The sequence below is a fragment of the Calidris pugnax genome, unplaced genomic scaffold (genome assembly GCF_001431845.1).
Source record: "Calidris pugnax isolate Ruff unplaced genomic scaffold, ASM143184v1 scaffold111, whole genome shotgun sequence".
In the NCBI taxonomy this organism is placed as follows: domain Eukaryota; kingdom Metazoa; phylum Chordata; class Aves; order Charadriiformes; family Scolopacidae; genus Calidris; species Calidris pugnax.
In genome coordinates, this window is record NW_015090872.1 from 7897772 (window position 1) to 7919033 (window position 21262).

General features: G+C 54.1%; 1 protein-coding gene across 2 annotated transcripts; it reads right to left on the reverse strand.

Annotated features, from left to right (window-relative positions):
• Positions 1-13745: 13745 nt before the first annotated feature.
• On the reverse strand, positions 13746-20616 carry TMEM44 (transmembrane protein 44). 2 transcript variants are annotated; one of them, XM_014945849.1, is made up of 10 exons: positions 20509-20616; positions 20296-20419; positions 19954-20047; positions 19506-19678; positions 19031-19117; positions 18613-18783; positions 18374-18487; positions 17764-17868; positions 17326-17484; positions 13746-14996 (listed from the first exon to the last, which is right to left on the reverse strand). In XM_014945849.1, exons 1-10 carry the CDS (start codon positions 20544-20546, stop codon positions 14850-14852), a joined length of 1212 nt encoding a protein of 403 aa, XP_014801335.1. In that variant the 5' UTR covers positions 20547-20616; the 3' UTR covers positions 13746-14849. The 2 variants fall into 2 exon arrangements, with proteins under 2 accessions (XP_014801335.1, XP_014801336.1); XM_014945850.1 differs by lacking the exon at positions 20509-20616 and having other exon boundaries at positions 19954-20073; positions 20296-20505.
• Positions 20617-21262: the final 646 nt, after the last annotated feature.

Genomic DNA, 21262 nt, shown 5'->3' on the forward strand with positions numbered 1-21262 from the left:
AGGGGGACATGGCTGAGGGTAGACATGGCTATGGGGAACACAGCTGTGGGGGGACATGGCTGGGGGGGGACATGGCTGGGGGGCAGCACAGGGGTCTCTGGGGGCTGGTTTGGGCAGGGTGGGGGCCCTGGGCACCCACAGGTGGAGCCAAGGGTCTGACCAGGGGTGGCATTGAGCGCTGGACCTCACTCCAGGGCAGGAGCGGAGGCTCAGGGCGTCCCTGGCCACAAGTGCTGGTTGCAGGGTGTCCTGCAGGCGCTGGGGCTGGACATTACCCTGAAAGCCACGGGGTAGAGATCCCCATGAGGTCAGGACCAGCTCCTCGATCAACTCCCATCCTCAGTTGCTGCGGGATGGGGAGCAGCACCACAGGGGGTACCTGGCCAGGACCTGAAGCCTCTGCTGGAGGAACTGACCCCATGCAGGACAGGCATTCACACCACGGTGGGCTTGATACTCAACTGCAGCACCCAGGGGAGCAGGCTGCTGCTCTGTCACTGTATATCACCCCACTGTATGCTACACTGTGATGGGGAGGGTGGGGAAGGCCTTATAGAAACCCCCCTAAGAGATGAGCGTCCCACTGCATGCCCCAGAGAGCACCATGCTCCGAGGGACTCCCCCCAGATCCCCATCATTTTCACTACTTCCAGGTAACACAGAAAGATAATCAATATTGCAAGGCCAAAAAAAGACACCTGTGTGAATTCACTGAACATACCCTCAGGTAGATGACAGGTTAAGTTTTTAGATGCCTCAATTAAAGATTTTGAAGCTCGCTGCAAACCGTTTGGGCATCTGTAAACCACAACAGGGTCTATATTTATTTTCACGTAGTACTATTTTTTTTCCCAATAGTTGTGCTCCCTTGCAGATTAAGGGAGCTGTTGACTTACCCCTCATGGCTTGCAACCCCAGCAGGGACTGCACAGGGGCTGCAACCGTCTGGCAGAGCATCCCATGGCCCTGGCAGCGCTCTCGGCATCCCAGTGACCCCAGAGCCCCAGGGTGAGTCAGCCCAGCACGGGGAACCAGCAGAAAACTGCCAGTAATAAAAAGAAAAGAAAAGGCAGAATTTTCTGTTGACCCAATGATTCACTGGGCAGGCACGAGATCACTATTTTAAGGGAATGAGAGGACAAGAAAAGGAGAAACAAAACTGCCCTTTTCGGCAACCGCCCACAGGTCAAGTATAACACTGAGCTGCGCTGACTCAAATCAGGACGGTTGCCTTCCACTACTCAAAGAAAAATTAAAAAAAAAAAAATTAAAACCATCTACTTGCCGTTAATGTGTTAACTTGAGTACTGTCACAGCTTAATTCCGTGTTGACTGCATCCTTCATTGACCTCCTTCCCACTTCTGCCAAAGGCTGGGGTCAGCCCAGCCAAGCTGCCGTTCCTGCGTACCCGGGAGACAGCAGTTACTGGTTTTTATGTAGTGACTCAACCATTACTTTCCCTGGTCCTCTGGGAATTCAGTGATGCAGCACTGGCTGAGAAGTCTGTCTAAGGGTTTGATGAGCTTCTCAGGAGATTTTAAAGATGATAGTTTTGTGTGCAAGTTTTCCAGCCCTAGTTTTAAAGATGGGTATTAACCAGTGGTTTTCATTCACTCTGGTTATATGTGGAAGACAAAAATACCTCTGTTAAATCTGGGGACATAATCCTGTCCATTTTCCAGATGAAGAACAGAAACATTCACTGAATAATTTCAGCTCTTTTTTTTCTCACTGAAGTGCTATTGTCTTTGTCTAATATCCAACCTAAATCACTGGTTTCCTTGTACCTCAAGGAAAGGGTCGTGATCAGTCGTATATATTTTCACTGAATTTTCCCAGTTCATTACCCCTGTTTCCAAACTGTTGATTTACCCATTGCTATCAGCTTGCCCAATTTCCACCTACCTATAATTCTTTACAGTTGCCTATACTTCCCCTTTTGAGCAGGATGTTTTGTTTCATTTTAAAACCAGAAAAGTTTCCTTTGGTGACACTGAAATCGTGAGCGTTTTAGTCATCTAATAACACATTGGTGAAGAACTCCCCCAATTTCCATTCAGATCGTGCTGAAGTATTTCCTCAGGCTCACTCTTGCTTGTAACTGCTTTTAGCCTTGCAAAGTTAGCAGCAGTGTCCTCAATAGAGTCATATGAAGGCAGGGAGATTGAGACGGGTACTGTTCTGCCTGGATATTGATACAAAGAGAAAAATAGAGGCAAAACACCTACGCAGAAGTAGCAGACATCTATACAGATCCAGAAACATGACTGTGATGAGGAGAAGCCAAAGACAAGATTATTTTTTTTTTTAACTAAGCACTGATTGGTAAAATGAGCCTAGCATATGACTCAAAGGAAAAATATTATGAAGTTATTAGTGCTATTAAACAGAAGCTCTTATTCTGTTGTTCCCTATTCGTAATAGGAGTAAAAAGATTTGCTTTGATACATGCATTTCTGTGTTCTTCATCATAATTTCAACTCATCGCATATTCTAATGTATTATCTTTATCCCCACTAGAAAGTTTCCCTTACACCTAATTGCTTTTCTTTTTCAATCACTGGGAAATTTGAAGTCGTTTATTGCTTCACAAACCTCAAACCATGCAGGCTTTTATTAATTCAAAGATAAATTTTCTGGTTGGCACGTTCCCTCCACCCGTCTCCTAAAGCTGTTTCTCAGCTGCTTTCCAGCTCTCTCAGCGTCACTCTGGTTGGTACTGCTGGAGGTGCCCAGCAAGCTCAGCTCTCCCGCAGCTTCCTCTCCAGCTGCAGCTTCTCTAGAGAAGAGACAGGTCACAGGACACCACAAGTTCTTTCTCTAGAACACACCTAGAAAGCATGGCATAAGCTCCTTTTAAAGCATCAAGTGTTCAACCTGATAAAAACAAGGGAAAAAGAATTACAAGCGAAAGTTCAGGTACAGTCCTTCTCAGTTTGGTTCACCTGAGACTGGTTAAGAGGAGGAAATGAGCCAGAGCACACAGTCCAGCACTGCCACCACTTCTGGAAATACTAAGGCCATTCACAACCAGTGTAATTCCCCCAGACTTTGCTCAGTAATGTGGGAGCAGGCAAGCAGCTTGGGGCATGAGGACAGGAGGAGCAGTTCCTTAACAGGCTTCCCACAGCTATTTCAATTTCATAGTTATATATATTTCACCTGAACTGGGTAAAGGTCCCAAAGTAAAACTTACCGGTTCCTTTACGACTTCGTATGGCTGGAACATTTTTGACACGTGACATTTCTCAATCGCTCGCTCTCAGCACCCTTTCCCCAGTGCCGAGGGTGTGTGCTGTCTCCCCTGTCTGGCTTTGCCCCGCCAAACCCTGCACTCTCCCAGGCAGAGGCACGGATGTGCTGGACGATGCTCATTAGGTGTACGGCATTTAGTGAGTCTCAGGCTGACTAATCACATTTTATGTGCTTTCCCAGACTGACTGTATCCATTCTTATCTCTCATCTTAAACTGTAAATCCATCAGGGCAGGGACCGGCTTTGTTACCTGTTGTATATTACCCAGCTGACAGGGGCCAAGGATTTTACAGGCTTCGGTGGTAAACAGCATAAATATAATTTTGCTTTAAGAACATTTACAAAGTTTTTCTCCTTTGCACATGATTTCTAAATCAGCCAGGACAAAAACCTATCTGGAGATTGTGTTTGTGTATGGAATCTATCTTGTGCCAAAACTCAGATACCCGAGTAGCAGAGAAAATAAATCAAAACCTACTGTTTATTTATTTAGTCTCTTTAATGTGTAATATTAGCGTGTTCAACCCTGCCTTTTCTGGTAGGGCTGTATAAACATGTGCCTTAGCCCAGAGGAGGTAATGGGACTCACCTCTGCAGTGCACAGGCACACAGCTGGCCACATCTGGCCCCAGAAACTGCAAGCACACCTCTGCTAGCCCTGTGTCACCAAGCCCTCCCCGGGGACAGCCAGGGGCCTCCTGTGGAACACCTCTGGCCCTGTTTGTTTGACTTTCCTGGCAAGAGTGTTACATGCTTAGGGGATGAAGTCCCTCTGCCCACTCTCTCTAATCCCCATACATCCTTAGGCAAATAAAAAGAGCCCCATAAGAAGAGGAGCTGAAAGCAGATAAGGCTCCATGCCTTTCCCAAGTCACAGAGCAGAAGGAATTGGCTGTGGATGGAACATGACATTCCTCCTCCTACCTTTATTTTTTCCCCCTCAGTTCCTTGCAGGTTCTTCCAGCTGCGATTTTCTAGTTCAGTAGGTTGGCAACAGCAATGGCATTGCTGTCACCCTGGGCTCTTGGACACGGGCATGGGATCTGCACAGGAACATCTGACTCTTGAACTGAGTGCCAGAGCTCGTGAATGCACCGACAGGTATATAGTGACCCATGAAATGGTGGCTAGCCATCTGCAGTTACAGTTTCAGTCTTCAAGAAGGCGATTCACATGCAGTTGAAAGCCACAAATCTTTAAAAGTCTCCTTTGAAAGCTCCTTAAACTACTTTGGCAAACCCGAGTTGTTAAACAATTTATTATCACTTCTCTGCCAGAAGAGCTTGTGAAACAGCTTAAAGAGCAAATTTTACAAAGTGCCCAAGATTGTCACAGATGAAGCCTCTCTTTTCTCTTGTGCCACCCAATCCTTTTTCTCCCCTTTCCCCAGACATCCAGTTCTTCTTGGTTTAAAATAGCCTGGCTAGTTATTTCCATTACAACAGCAGCATATCTAATAAGTCACATGCCTCCAGCAGCAGTCAGAATGAAAGGGGAATTCATTGCTCCATTTGCTGGAACAAGATCTTAAATAGTCATTTTTCATAGTAAATGGAATGAACGTGCTTTCCCTTTCCTCTTGCTAGCCCCACAACTGCCACAAGAAGCAGTAAAGGAGGTCATGGCTATCTCCAGGTTTTTTCTCGGACCCTTTGAAGACTACTCCTTCCCCAGAAGTTACCATCCCCTCTCCTCTCCTGGCTCACCGCTGCCACAAAGCCATAACTGAATCACTGTGCGGCTATTTGGCACATCCTGTTTGTTGGTACTTGTCCCTTTTCCCCCCACTCCCCTCTTTATTTTAAATAATGCAGAAATCTTTCAGTCAATAGGACTGTCAGACTTGCCTAGCCCATATCATACCCACAGAAAGGTGGGATATGAGTGCCTTTACCTGCTTTCACACCTCCACTGCATTATTACTTAATGCTGCCGTGCAGCGTGCACCCAAAAGCTCAATGATGGATCATCTCCACCAAGGACACTGGTCTCCTGATGACTTGCACAGGGCTTGTCACGTCCAGCCCCTGGGTCAGGCTGAAGCCCTTGGGCACATCAGCACTGGAGGTAATAAGAGCAGAGCAAAAGCTGCCACACTATGAAGGAGGGTTGAGTTTGGTAGCAGAGGGAAAAATTGCCCAGGGCACCCAGCAGGTACCTGCAAAGCCACTAACTTCCCTGGGATGCATTCCAGTTAATTGTGGGAGCTCCACCCACACCAATAGACAGCATAAATGCAGTAGTAGGTAAGCTATTTACAGGTAAACTACCCCAGGACAGCTACGTAAAATTAACTATCTAAACAGAGCTAAAAAAGGCAGGCAAACCTCAAACACAGGACTCTTGAGAAACTATCACTTTTACCTCTCAGAGTACGAGTGGGGAAGGACAAGTGCTCGTGCATTTATTATTTGACAGCAAGAAAGAGGACTGTGAAATGAATCTGCCTCTCGCTGCCCACCCAGCGCTGAGGACAGATTCAAGCTCTCTGGCAACTTTCCTCCCTGGAGAAGGAGATATCCTCTTCAGCTGAAGAATGTACACACTCCGCTAATGGACCTCGCCATCTAGCAGCACGATGATGTTTTGATCTCATATTAGAATTGCTTGAAAATAGGGTCTTTAATACCTCTATTGTTGTACATTTCTCCCTCAAAGTATGTTTAAGGGACTTAATCAGACTCATTTCCTTAATTTCAAGCATATTTCTGAAAATGTATTATCTCAGGCTGATGGCATCAAAGAGTGAATTAGGAATAAAGCCAAGTGAATAAAAACAAAGATATTTCCTTTCAGTTACTGTGCAGCCTTCACAGGCTGCAGAGCATTAGAGCTGCCGAAATGCCACTGGCACATTCTTCAAGACCTGTGAATTAGCGCCTGGCTTTCATACCCTCGGCGGGCAGCGAGGACACCATCCCTGTTACCCTCAGCCCGACAAGGGCTGTGCTGTGATGAGCAGCTTTAGATTTGCAGCGCCGGAAAAATGTCTTTGAACTATTGCTGTTTGGTTTCCCAGCTTCCGAGACATATTTATCATAGTAGGTGAACTTCGCTGAACCAAAAAAAAAAACCCCTGGATTTGATTTTTATAGCTCGTGCAATGCTTGCTTTCTCCTTCTGTCTTTTGACATCAGTTGCAGAGAAGCAGCAGCTCTTGCAGCCATCTGGGCCAGGCTGAAGGTCCATGCAGACCACTGTCCCATCCATCTCCGACGGGAGCTAGCCCAGAGCAGGCAGTATGTCCCAAGCATGCAGTAAGGAGCTGAAGAGCACTGAAACCCAGGACAAGGAGACAGCTTGCGTGCCCTTCCATAGGGAAATCCAACACAAATCTCCCTGTTGCTGCCACCACCGGGGACTGCAACATGGGCAGGACTTGGGGGCGTTTGGCATCCACTGCTTCTCCAGGGGTTCATCACAGACCCCAAACCAAGAGACCACTGTCCTGCCAGGGTAAGGAATGACTCCTAACCCTTGCTGTGCCTGGAGACAGGACACAGTTTTAACCGCGTGGTCCAGGGCAGGGCAAGCAGAGTTATCACTGAAGTGACTTATGCAACCCTGTTCTCACAGCATCTCCTGGGAAACTGCCTGGCAGACTGGCAGTCAGTGCTGTCTCAACAAAGCGGAGAGCCAGGAAACCTTTCTTCTGCTTCATGCTCTCCAGAGCAAGGCTGGGCCATGACTGCTTTCAAAGAGCAGTGCATCTCCTCTCCTTGGCATGGTGCCTCGGAGAAGGAGACTAGGCAGGTTATGCTGTCTGGTCATTTGGCCCACTGTCAGTCATTCTCATTAATAACTTTTACATCTCCGTTATTTCAACTAAACGGGCAAAGTCCACAAGTTTATTACGGTCTGACAAGCTATGCTTCTGCAGTGCCCTGTGCCACCCCGGCGGCTCCCTGTTCACCCCGCAGACTGGCGGCATCGCTGCCATCAGGACCAGTGTGCCCAGCACCAGCTGGAACAAAGCAGGAGCTAAATGTGCTGATGGGCAAAGAACATCTTGTGCAAGGGTCAGAGAAGATCAGCTCACCCACAAGCCACTGAAAAGCAGTTCCTAGGGTGGGCAGAAAGTCTTGGGAATACAAGCAGCACAGGTAACTGCACAGTGACAAGAGGCAGGCAGGCAGGCATGCACACGGGATGCCTGCTGTTGGCCTTGGCTAGGGGTGTCTTCACACTGGGCTGTTGGGCACAGCAGCATCCAAAGGCTCCTGCTCATGAGAGGAACCCAGATTTACCTGCCACAGAGCTCAGGCCCAGGGAGCACCCACAGCATGGGAGCCCAGATCCCCCATGTTGGGGAGGGTGGGTTTGCTGGTGGGCAGCAGCTCCCCAGAGCGCCAGGCAGGGTGGGCAGCAGGCAGAGCTGCACAGCCAGGGAGCCCCTGGGCTACAGCCAGCCCTGGACACAAATGTGTATGAGGCAGCTTTACGAAACACAAGGTGAGATCACATTTGAGGCTATTTTGCTTTGTTGAAACTGCAGACTTTAGACGTTACCTGCTTTTCCTTTGCCTCCTGCTTTCCAAGCCACACTGCTCAGGTTCCCTCCGTCTCTCCAGCCTTTCCTCAGCAGCAGCCAAGCCTGGAGACAGTGCTGAGAAGAAACCAGGGAGGACAGTTGCTTGCTGACAGGACACAGGGTTCTCCATGCCTGGACATGGTAGCATGGTGACAGAGCTGGGCAGCGCTGCAGCCTGACAGAAATGGGCAGATCCAAGCTTTCTCCTTCCCTCAGCCCATGCCAGAAGATAGTTTCCTGCTGCTCTCCTTCCCATGGCTCAGCAGGGTGCCAGCTGTAAAGGCACCACTTCTAATCAGCAGCTAATGATGAACAAGAAGCTGCTGGACCCTTTCCACCATTCCTTGCCCTCTGGGGTCCTTTCTTTTGCATCTGTAAGGTGTTAGCGTAAGAAATGACTAATTACTTTTGCAGCTCCACCCTAATGAAGCAAGCTCATCTGCCTCCTCAGGACAGGTCATGCCCTGACAACCACCTGGCTGCTTGATTGCTCCAGACACCCCTTGGGGCTCTGCAAACAGGGCAGGCTCCTGAGCATGAGGAGACAAGTGGTTGCTGAGTAGCTATGGGGTGAAGCAGCTTTTAACCCCCTGCCCCAGACTGATTGAGCTGTAGCACGCTCTTGGTGGCTGTGAAACCCGAAGGGAGGACTCTGCAAAGAAGAAGGGACCTTGCGTGACAGCACATCTGTCATGGTTGAACCCCGGCTGACATCTAGAACCAGGCAGCTGCTCGCTCACTGTCCCCCAGGTTTGGATGAGCGAGAGAATCAGAAGAGTAAAAGTGAAAAAAAAAATCATGGGCTGAGATAAAGACAGTTTAATAGGTGGAGCAAATGCCTCACACACAAGCAACCAAAACAAGGAATTCATTCACTGCTTCCCATTGGCAGGTGGGTGTTCAGCCATTTCCAGGAAAGCTGGGCTCCATCACATGTAATGGTTACTTGGGAAGACAAATGGCATCACTCCAAATGCCCCCTGCCCTCCCCTTCCTTCTTCCCCAAATGTATATACTGAGCATGACTTGATACGGAATATCCCTTTGGTCAGTTTGGGGCAGCTGTCCCGGCTGTGTCCTCTCCCAACTTCTTGTACCCTCCCAGCCTGCTCACTGCTGGTGTGGTACAAGAAGTAGAAAAGGCCTTGAGGATTTAGCAACAACTGAAAACACCAGTGTGCTATCAAAAGGCAGCCTAGCACATGTCGATGAAGACCTCTCCAAAGGGCTGTGTCCATGGAGAGGATGTTCTTGGGGTCCTTGATGCCTTCATCCAAGACATCTGGTCATACTGTTCCAGCGGCTGTGCCTGACACCCAGGTTCCTGGCTGGACCCTCCTTCCCTCCTGTCCACAGCTAAAAAACCAGCAGAGATGAATGTCTCCCATGAGGCTTAAAGCAGGTGAGCTCAAGTCACTCTGTGGAGCAGAGGACACCCAGCAAATGTACTGATAGCCCTAGGTCTGCCCAAACCTGACCTGGCGCCAGCCCTGTCCCTGGCCACACTGGTCACCACAGCATCCCTTGCACACCTCTCAGGGATGGGGAGCCGAGCAGACGGATGCAGCTGCAGCCCCTCAGGAAAAGTCTTCTCCAAAGCTGCGCCCGCTTGGAGCATTCCCACCCTGGCCATTGTTTTGGGAATGGCTGGAAAATGTCAGCAGGGCACTGGGTGCGGGTGGGGGGTCAGGAAAAAGGAAAAACAGATGATTAGATTTTTTTTTTTAAATCAGCCAATAAATTATATTAACTTTTCCATTGACCTTTTGTCGGGTGACATTATCAGACTGGTGAATATGGTTCATGAAGATAGTATTATGCTCAGATTTCAAACTGTGCAGAAAGTGCATCCCAAGCAATATGCCAAAATGGAAACATTGGCTCTGCTGGAGGGGTGTGCTGCTCATTGCCCTCCCAAGGAAGGCCAGACCCAGCACCTACAAATATTGTATATATTAGTAAAAAGGTCTGGTTCCCAGGGAGGCTGGGGATTTCATAAGGTCCGGTTTTGTCAGTGGTGCCATTTACTGCTTTCTTCTTGAGACTGTGGTGGTACTGGAGCTGGCTGCAGAGGGACCAGCTTGCAGCAGGCAGCCAAGATTGCCTTCCTGCCCGCGCTTGGCCAGCAGCCATGGTGCAGACATCTGGAACGGGCAGCTTTCCTTGGCCAGGTCACGAACACTGGCCTGGCATCATGGTGCTGCTTTAGGATGGGATAACATTCAAAGCACGGGAAGGAGGAGGGTGTGAGGATGCAGCTATGTGCATTGGGCGCCTGCACAGGTAAGGGGGGGCACTGATGAACCTGGCTGCCCCAGCCTCAAGCAGGGTTTACCTGGTGCTGGCAGGACTGCAGCATCATGCTGCATCGTATTGGCTCCTTATCACAAAGCCAGCGGCCACAGCTCCGTCTGCGGCCATGGCACCTTCCAGGGGCACCAGCAGGGAGCACGCCAGCCTGCGTGACCCAGCTGCGCCTGGGGCTGTCCTGGTCCTCAGGGCTCAGAGAGCCACTCTGCCCCTTGGACCACAGCCCTGGCACAGACAGAGGCGTCCTCTCACCCTCTGCCAGCCCAGCAAGGCCAAAATTAGCCTCCCCTGCGTGTGTGCCGGGTAGAAGAGCCACAATTGTATCTCAGGAAAGCATTATTGTACTCCACGAGCCCTATCTTATCAGGGAAAGGAAAATGGGACTTTGACTAATTGCCTCTGTCGCAGCCGGGGTAAGCACATGATTTTCGGTAATGGCCCCCCCGGCCGCAGCAAAGCCACGGCCACTATTGTTCCCAGCCCCGGCGCTGCACCGTGCGGGGTCCGGGCAGCCACGACCCTCCCGAAGGCGAAAGAGCACGTGGGGCCCCGGCCACCCTGGCTTTGGCTGCACCCTGTACATTGTGTTTGCAGCCCTGCTGGGGATGCAGTCAGAGTTAGATTGATCCCTTTATCAGGAACCTTCAAGCGCTGATAAAGTGACATCACCCTCTGGGGAGCAGGGACCTGAACTCTTTTGCAAAGGGAGATGGCTATCAGTGGGCTCTGGCAGGGCTGTGCTCGCTCTCCAGCCCCGCAGCTGGAAGCACAGCCACCCCCCGAGCTGCTGACACCATAGGAAGGGTTTGTTTTGCTTTGCACAATGGCTGCTCAGATCCTGTCCAAGAGCAGTGTAGAGCCCCACAAAGGCACTCAGCTTCGTGTTTCCACGGCACGGGGGACCCAGCGTGGCCAGCGGGCATCCTGCCCACATGGTGCTCAGCCTGACCCCGGGGACAGCTCGGTCCCTGAAACACCCCTTGCAACAGGAGGCATGTTGTTCCCAGTCCCAGGGCAAAGAGGATCATCACCTGAAGAGCTTATTTCATCTCACTGGGAAGTCCAAGAGCACCTGTCCCTGCCTGCAGAGCATCCCTGCAGGGAGGAGAGCAGGTCAGTCCTGCCATCTCTTCACTCCTTGCTGTTGTGAGGCCACCTGAGGACCTGCCCCGGCAGGGGTGAGAGCACCAAAAGAGCCTCTTGAGCAAATCCAGATGCCCCATGAACCACGTCCCCTGGCTGAGCAGGGAGCAGCCTGTGCTCGGTTTACCTCTGCTGCAAGCCACAGGGCAGGAGAAGACCCAAAAGGCAGGTGTGATGGCCATCAGGACAGACAGAACAAATGTTCAATGAAGTCCCACAGGGGACACCTGCCTGGCCCGCTTGGTTCACCTGCCCGGGAGGGGTAACAGCCCAGGGACCGTGCTGGGTGCATGCAGCCACCACCATCGTGCAACTGCCTGTGCAACACGTGGCTGCAGCAGGACTAGGAATGCTGCAGTGCCCTGGGAACAGCTCTTCATCCCCCCAAGCACGACTGTGCCTGCTTGTGGGGTGACCTCCGTTGGTGGTGCTGGCACCAGTGGGAGCTCCCCAAATACCCCAGCAGAAGCAGCTGCTGAGGGCTACAGGGAGCAGGCAGAGAGGTTGTAGCAAACCACACTGCACAAGTGTGCAGTCCTGCCCGGTGTGACAGTGCTCCTTGCCCTTTGGTGCTCTCCTGCAGGGTCCTGCTTCCCAAGGAAGTGACAGCCAGGCACTGCAAGAATCACAACCAGCCCACCAAAGCTGCTGCTGTCCTGATTCCTGCTCATCTCCCTGTGCCTACAGCTTTCCAGAACTGGGCTGTCATCATAAAACCAAAGAACAAAAAACCCCAGTGGACTGAATACAAGAAAGGGCCGAGACCACTGATTTCCCATCACCACACCCCAGGGCAGAGAGTGAGCAGAGCTGCAAACCACAGTAACGTGTGATGTCCCCGAGCCCCACCACCCGCCCATGCAGCTCCTCCTTTTGCCTGGGTCCCTGCAGCCTGTGACATCCCTTCCCACAGCCTGAGCAAACACCATCCTGCCCCTTCACAGCTCCCATCCCAGGACACCCCAGGAGCAGGGAGCAGGCACTGCCCCGCTGGGCAAAGTACCCATCCCGCTGCTGTCTGAAGTCCAGCTGTTAGTGACGGGGCACCAAAGCAGCCCTTGGGGCAGGGCAGAGGCTCACCTCTGGAGCCAGAGTGGAGCAGGGCAGCGCAGGGTGACCTCCTGCAGCCCGTCCTGCCGCTCCCAGCGGCCACAGCCCGGGGGCTTCCTGAGCCAGAGGGGCAGCCCTGGTCTGCCTCTCTGAACTCATCATTCATCCCCGACTCACTGCCCAAAATAGCCCACAATGATTTCCGCAGTTAATTTGGGCCCGCTCTGAGCCTGCAGGCTGTAATCTGAACTTGTCTCTGGCCAGTTTCATCTCAGACCTCCCTGTTCCCGTGCTCCGAGACTCAGCAGAGGCACTTGTCCTTTGCTGCCCTGATGGTACCCACTCCATCACATCTCCTCTTTAGGACAGGACACCTCATCAGAGACTCACCTCCATCCTTACTCAGATGCCACCCTCACTCCTCTTCTCATACCCTACACTTCTCCTGGCACTGTGAGGGATGCTCAGCCTGGCACACACACTGGCACAGCACATACCCACCTGCAGCCCTTGCCCCAGCAGCTCCCACACAGCACTGGGCTCCCATCACCAGCCTCCCCTGTGGCAGCAGCTAATCCTGCTCCCAGCCCTGCTGTGTGGACACGCTCTCTGTCCCTGTCCCCACCGCTCTGACATGTAGTCTAGCCTGTCACTCTGTCCCCCCGACACTCAGCAGTGCTAGACCCTTTTCAATACATTCTACCACCAGCTTTGGGATGCTCATACTCCAAATAATGATGTGTCGCTAGCAAATGTTGTGGCTCACTTTTCTCAGCTCTGCCAGAGGATTTGAAGAAAGATTTCTCTTGCCAGTGCCTAAATGAAGGACAGGGGTGGTCCCATGGGATGGAGCAGGAGCGGGCCAGGTTACCCGCTGCTCCAAGACTCATTGCAAAGCACCACAAACAGGGCTGCCCGTGAGACACCCCCCACGCTGCCTGCCCCCCACCAGCGTGGGGGATCCCGGCTCACACAGCCATCCTCCTGCGCTTCAGAAAGCAGCCGAGGTGCCCACCCCACCGTCTGCAGCGGAGACTTTTGTTTCACTTTGGGTTATCTTATCGCCATAGGAAAGGCAATACAGCAGAAGAATTTCCTTTCCTTTATGTTTCCAGCCTTTCTATTGTCTGGCGTCTGGATTTCTGAGCCTCACCACTCAGCAATTCGCTCGGGCCTTTGGAAACGTGAATGCAGGCACTTCTTATCAGCAGGAGCTCCACACAGGCTCCTTTTGCTGCTGCAGGCACACCAGGCAGGGTCTGCACATCCCGGGCCCCCATCCTCACCCAGCCGTGCTTCATCCTGTGCCTTTTCCACTGCCCGAGGCAGGCGCCAGCTCAGCTGTTCACCTGGAGGGATGGCAGTGCCAGACAGCATGGCTTGATGAGATTTGACCATGGCAATGAAACACCACAGTCTCACATTTCTTTTTTCCTTCCAGTTTATTTAGCCAGAGCAGAACCCAGAGCAGGATGCATGCCACTGGGAAGGAGGAACAGCTACAAGCCACCAGCACCTCAGAAAAGACCACGGAAGACGCCATCAGCCTAGGGTTATAGCAAAGGCTCTTTCCCTGATTTGCTCCTTGTAGGAGCCACCACCACCCACCCTGGGGCAAAAAGCTGACCTCCAGCTGCAGGGAGCGAACTGGCCCCAGTTGTGCTCTCCACTGCTCTCCAGTGTGGGAAAGCTCTTTTCCCCTGTGCTCCGTAACACAGAGGAGCAGGAGAGCAGCCAGGCAGGTCCCCAGGTCCCCATTGTGGATGATCTTGCTCCAGCTTCACATGCAACAAATGCAGTGTGGGCTGTGGGGTCCTGGGGATCCCCATACTGCACTGCAGCCTCACCCCTGCACACGTGGACCAAGGCACTTGAAGGCACCCAGCGCTGTGGATGCAAACTGGCTGCTCCCTCCTGGCCTTTGCACGGGCTCCTATGTTTCTGCAGCTTCCACCAGTCTGCACCACACACATTTTTGAGGCACAAAAATGATCCCAGGGCAAGAAACTCACCTCCCCATTGCAGGAATTGGCACCCGCCAGGGAGCCCACAAGTGATGGGTCAGTCCCCCACATACGGCACTGAAGACACATATAATCTTCCAGGTGGGTTTCTTCCTTGCTGGTCCATGGCTCGCAGTGCTAATGTTCAGCAGTCAGAGATGACCGGGGAACGTGGCAGCCACCACCAGGAAGCCACAGTGGGGACTGTCCCTATCTCCTGCCCTGCTGGGCAGATCAGCAGGCTTCAACACCAGAGTCTGCAGAGCATGTTTGGGCAGGGCTTGTAACCCCTGTGCTGGGGGAAACACCAGCCCAATCAAGAGAAGACACTAATAGGTTTAAACCCAGCCGTGAGGCTGCACCGCTCCCACAGCCCCAATTCCAGGGAGGGCAGCCAATGGTGGTGGGGAAGGGGGACCCCACACCCCTCTGCAGCAGAAGGATGAAAAGAGATGCTGGAAGCTGCCACCAATCCACCCAGGCAGTGCAGCCTGTGATGGTACCCCAGGGCTTATCACCTGTCCCAGGGGAGCCCCAAGGAGGCACCCTCTGCTGGTTACTGCTTGCTGGGCTGGGGGGACGGGTGCTTGAGGTGTCTCGGAGGGGCTGCAGGTTGTCTGAAGGTGCCTGGACACACCACGGAGCAAGGCTGAGCAGCAGGGCTGGGGCGGCTCCACTGCACCGTCAAGTCTTCAAAGTCCCACTGTGAAAAGAAAGGAGCAGGAGGTGCCACAGCTGGATGTAAGGGAGCCCTGGGCAGCAGTGGGGATGCACTGCCTCCTCCTAAAAGGGGAATTGGCTACGCTTGAAAATAGAAAGTATTTGGTTCTCCCTTTCCCCACAACAATGCAAGCAAAGCTCAAAGCAGAAGAACGCTGGTTTCCCTTTTTCTCATGTGCTTCCCTCCCTGCCCAGGACACGTGAGGAGACAGCTCAGGCGCGCACAGAGGGGTGGCTGAGTGGAGTGTGTCAAGAGAGGGAGAACCCCTTTTCCCTGGGAACCCCACAGCAGCAGTTCCTGAGCGTTCCCCTGTCGTGAGTGGGAGCCACCACCAGGGACAGCTCTTGCTAAAAACCCTGTGAAGCCCCAGATGAAGCCTGGACCAGCCAACACAAAGGGGCTCCACAGAGGCTCTCAGCTTCCCTTTGCTCTGTGCAGGCAGCAAAACCTGACTGCACTGCAGGAACTTCCCGTCAGGCACATGATGACATTTCTATTTCTTTGCTTCAACTGCTATGCCTCCCAAGTGACAAGAGGCTGGGAGTCAGAGTGGGACATTTCCAGGAGGGCAAACCCAAGTCTGCTTCACCCAGCAAGCGCAGCCCTCCGTCCCCGACACCACCCAGAAGGGACAGACCCTTTTCCCACAGCCACATCAAGAAAAAAAACTCAGGGGCAGAGTTCCTCTGAGTCAGGAGCCCTTTCTTTTCCTCTTGTCCTCACCATGACCTCTACTTTGGGCACCTCAGGTATTTAGCCCTGAGAAATTATTCTCTGAGGTGGCCTGGGGAGCCGTTCCCTGCACCTCTCACAATATTTTTGCTGCAAAAGGAAAAGAAAATTAAAAAACCACAAAAAAACCCAACTTGGGAAAAAAGCTGGACTAGAGCCACCACGCAGCAGGGGTGACAGAGCACAGCGCTGCTCCTCACAGACATGACAGGTAGAGGATTGTGCTGGTGCCAGGCAATGACATAAAGCTCAGAGGAACAGGGAAGGAGCTGTGAGCAGGCGAGAAAAAAAAAATAAAGAAAAAAAAATTGTCTGCTTTTTACTTTAAAGCAACTGTGTTTCAGGACAACCAGGAAAGAGCTGCTTAACTTCAGTAGAAACAGCCTGAGAGGTCCTGGACCCAGCTCCTCACTTGCCAGGGTAAAATCCACTTTTCCCAGCATGGTCCTCTTGACCACCTTACTGCTGTGCTGGGAACGCCCGCCTGTGGGGCCGGGGCTGCTCTCCCTCTGCCTTGGAAAGGCCGGCCCCTAACGGCAGGAGAGAAGGATTTCAGCCTACTCCAGAGACCTATCGAAGCAGTTTTGGACCAGAGGGTGACTGCGGAAAGCTGGTGAGATGCTCACACGGCAGCCCCTCACTGCAGGACTCCCCAGTGCTAAAGTCGTCATCCCACCCATCCTTGGGCTGAGACAGCAGGAAAAGATCAAAGACACCCACCATGCTCACTCATGATGCTTCCGTTTTCGGGGACAAAGTAAAAGATACCACTCTCTCCACAAAAAAGACTCTGCAGAGTGTGTTTTCTAGTAGATGGATGGCCTAAGCAGCAGTTCTGACATGCAATGGCAATCCTATGTATGAAGGACAGCCCCAGCCTTCTGGACCTCCAGGGCAGAACTGGGGCCAGTGTTGCACCAGGGTGACCTGCACTGAAACCCTCTTGCAGCCTAGAGCAGCCACCTGAGTGGAAAAGGCCCTTAGGAGAAGCTAAACAAGACTACCAGGTAAGCTTTCAGAAGCTACAAGTCTTGCCCCTCTCCTGATAATAAAACTCCACTAAGTAATAAGCAGACAAGAAGAGAAGGGCCAGTAATACCACCAAGAGGAGCCCTGTGAAATCCCATCATTTCACAGCAGCTTCTCTGCAGGACCATGTTAGCTACAGCTCAGAGCATAAAGACCTTTGAGCGAGGCTGGGAAAGCCTGGAAATCTGGCTCCAGCCTTTTCAGGAATGGACATAGATGGGGACTCCACAGGTGGGCAGGTGAGACTGCGAGTGGGGCTGCACCCTTGTGTGAGGGGGTGCAGAGATGCTGTGGTGGTTCACCCACACCTTGACAGAACAAGTCATTCTCCAAGTTCCTCTTCTGAGCTCTGCTCTGCAGAGCAGCCTGTGCACCTTGGCATCATCCTGGGCATGGCTCTAGGACAGACCTGTCCTAATAGGGCTCTAGACCCATCTCTGGCACCAGGGCTGTGACCATATAGGGTGGATGCCTTAATGAACACGCTGCAGCAGGGCAGAGCCCCAAGGGAGAAGAAACAGCACCTAAAGAGCCGGGAGAAGGCACTGACCTCGAGCTCCGAGTTGATGGAGGCGGCATCAGAGGAGCCCGATGGGGAGAGCCCAGGGTGCAGGGTTAGGAGCGGGGGGCAGACAGGCGGCTGGGGTGGCACGGAGCCTGCTGCACCCATCTGTGCATCCCTGGGCAGCCTCGCCACGCCATGACCAGTCTGAGAGGGCACAGGAAACAAGAGGAGGACAAAGGGAGACATCACTGGGGAGAGCACCAAAACCCAGCAGCCCTGCACAGCACCTTGGGGCTCACACTGCAACACCATCTGCAAGCTGCTGGCCCCTCCGTGCTGTGCAGGACAGCAGAGCAGATGCATCCCCTCCTCTCACCACAAATCCGGGAACACACCCCACAGCCATCTGCAGAGACCCCATTCCCTGCCAGAGGGACGAGAGCACCCCAAATTCCCCCAGACCCTGCCCCAGCCACCTCTCACCTGCTGCACCAGCCTGATCATCAGGTCTAAGGAGTGGCTGGTGGCCACCGTCCTGGGCCCAGACCTGGGTTTTGGAACCATGTTAAGTGGGACCCATTTGGCAGCCTGCAAAGGAGAGCAAGCCATGTTGGCTACAACCAGGAGAGCTGTGCCCACACCGCAGCCCATGCCAAGGGCACAGCACCCATCCCCATCCAACAGCAGCGTCACTCCAGCCACACCACGAAGTGGGGACCTGGGTGGGTGCAGGAATATGCTGAGCTGGCACATCCAGACCCTGCAGCCAGGCCCTCCCCACCTCCCAGGGGAACAGGGGGACAAAGGACCCCCACCAGCCTCCCCCCTTACACTGGGGCTGGGGGAGCATCCAGGAGCTGCACACCAAGCTGCTCCCAGGCCAGCATAGTAGGAAAATGTACGTGGTCCTGTGGTGAGGGTGATGCTCCCAGCACCAGCCATGCCCCGCAGTGTGCTGACCCTCCATACCCCTCCTCCATGGGCCCCCGGCCCCCAACATCCCCCCACCCTCCCTGGGGAGGCAGAGCAGTAGTGCTACCGAGAAGGGCAGCTCTCCTTCCTGCCCTTCAAGCAGAGAGGGAGGAAAAACAACCTCTTCTTCCTCTGTTCCTCCATCATCTTCCTCTCCAGTCAGGGGAGCCCAGGCATCAGGGACCTCGGGCCACTGGCTCCTCTGGTTCTTGGTTGTGCAGGCAATGAACAGGAGCTGAGCCCCCATTAAGGGTATTTCTGTGGTAACAGTGGAGCCCCCTCCCCACGCCAATCCCACAGCCCCAGCACTGGGACCAGGAGAGGAGCCATGTCCCGGTCAAGAGCCCTGGGAAAGGATACGGCCATGTCCAGCACAGCTGAGCCCAGGGCGATGAGGAGCCAGGGCAGGGCCCTTAGGAGGTGCACAGGCTGCTGGTCGTGGGTGACGATCGCTGCTGCGTAGAGGACCCCAGCTGTGGCCGAGCAGAAGGTGGCCCACAGCCGCCTCCGTGGGCATGGCTTCCCCCTGCACTGAGCCACCCATAGCCTGCTTTGGAGCTGCAAATCCTGTCCCCAGCTGGGGACATCACCGCAGCTGGCATGGGGATCCTTACACCCTGCTGTAAAGGGAGCTGCAGTGCCAAACCCTGCAGCTGCCCTAAGGATGGAACAGCGGGGAAGGGCACCCCGCAGCTCCCCCGGGGCTTTTGCAATGGGATGCAGGAGTCACGGCCATGGCTGGGGGGCATGAGGGCAGCCATGCCAGGCAGACACTTACTGCTCTAGAGAGTGCGGGGATCCTGGCTGTGAGGGCAACAAGGGCAGAGAGCAGCCCCAGGACAAAGCCCAGCGTTCCCCTGTTGTCCTGAGGGAGGGAGAAGAAACAGGGGAGGCAGGGGAACACCTCCATCACAACCTGCCCAGAGAAGGGGTCTGGAGAGAGCCCAGCACACACCTCCCAGCAGGACCCCTGTCCCCACTGCTCCCACCAGCTGCTCCAGGTCCTCTGATGATCCCAGGGACTTCAGCCTGCCCAGAAGTGCCACCGTGTGCAGGGGTTGCCTCTACTGACCCCAACCACTGAGGGACCAAAGAGCACCCCAGGGACACAAACCAAGATGCCAGCTTGGGTGATGCCAGGAGTGGTAAAATGCATCAGAACAGAACCCCCTGGTGCTCAGAGCCCAGCAGTGCCTGTGCTTGCCCAGGCTCTGCCCACCTGCCCCTGGGGGGATGAGCAGGGGGCATCTCACCTCCAACACTGCCCCAAGCAGCCTCCGCCGGGCTCCCTCCAGCCGCTCCAGGGAGAGCCGGGGGCTGGTGGTCAGCAGAGATCTGCCAGCACCCATGGACAGGGGCAGGGCAAGGGCCAGCAGACCATCCTGCAGCCACCGCCTCCTCCTTCTCCCCTTCTGCCGTGGTGGACCTGCATGGGACATGGGCTCACTTTCAGGCACAGCTTTTGCCCCATACCACCCTTGTGGCCTGTACCAAGTCCCCCATTCCTCACCCATCCTGGGGGCCACCCAGCCATCCCCTGCTCGCCCAGGGTGCCACACTGCTACCCCAGGTGCTGCTGTCCCCAAGGTGCCCACCACAGGCTGCCCAGCCAGAGCTATGCGGTGCTCCCTGAAGCCCTCAGCTCAGACCAGGCTGCTGCCAACCTGCGCCGATGGCAAGGAGGGGTCTCCCTGCACAAACGTGCTTTTTTCTGGGCCTCAGGTGGGCACGAGGGAAAGATGGTGAGCAGGAAGCGGATGATGTCAGCCATGGCCATGTAGGCACCCGTGAGGATCTGGGGAAAGATGCGTCTGAACCTCCCTGAAATGCAAAACCTCGGGCAGCAGCTCCCAGGCCCCCAGGTGAGGGGCTGCATTTGCCATGCTGTCATCAGCTAGGCTGCCAAAATCCTCCTCCAGGCCCAGCACCTCAGGGCAGCAGAGCAATGCCTCTGGTCCCCCAACAACCCCACCGGGAGCCTTGCCCACCGGGATGCTGACCTGGTCCCCCACCACCACCATCCCCACCCGGAGCCTTGCCCACCTGGATGCCGAGCTGGCTGGCTAGCAGCGCTCCAACTGTGCTGCAGACATGGCCCAGGAAGGTGTACAGGAGGAAGAGGAGGAATGCCTGCCGCCGGCCCTGCCCCGGGCATCCGCAGGACAGCCTAGGGCAGAGGGACAAGCTGCTCCAGCCATGTTGGGCACTGCAGGATGTGGGAGCAGAGCAGCCCCACAGCCCAGCCCGGGGAGTTACAGGGAGCGGGCGGCGATCCAGCACAGCGCAGCCAGCATCCAGAGCCCCCAGGACACACAGCCCGGCTCCCCAGCCAGGCAACCTGCTGGCCAGGCAGCAGAGTCACTGTGCCCCATGGCCAGTGCCCCCAGCATGGCTGGCTCTGAGCGTCCCTGGGCAGGGAGTGCCACCACACACCCTGCAGGTGTGGCGCCCAGAGCCACCTCCACCCATGGTACAGCAACTCCCCGGGGGTAGAAGCCACCACGCTTCTACCCGGAGAGCAGACTTCGGGCTGGAGTAGGGCTCCCTAAACTAGGCAGAAGAGTCCTGGCAGCTCCAGCTCCTGCCCTGCAGGGAGGAGAATTGTAGCTCGTGATGCAAGTACACGATATGGTAAAAGCAAAGTTCACCTTCAAACCATATTCCCAAATCGGCTCTGCATTTCTGCCGCAGGAGTCAGTGCAGCAGGTAACAACATCAGCCAGGAAAATGAACTGCTTGCACAATAAACCAAAGCCCCCTAAGACCTAAGGACTTAGGGAGCTTTGATTTATAAAGCAAAGACCCCTAAGCAGACCTCTGGGGTGCTGAAAGCGCTGTGGATTCCAAGGAACAGACTGGAGCTGGCTGCAGCCCACCCGCTCCCTCCACACGCACAAGGCGCTTTAAGAGAACAGCTCTTGGGAATGGAAAGTTGTTTTCTGTGGAAAAACGGCCGGAGCAGCCAGAGGCTCGCTCAGCAGGTGGCTGGGGCAGAGCACAAGGTCTCCTT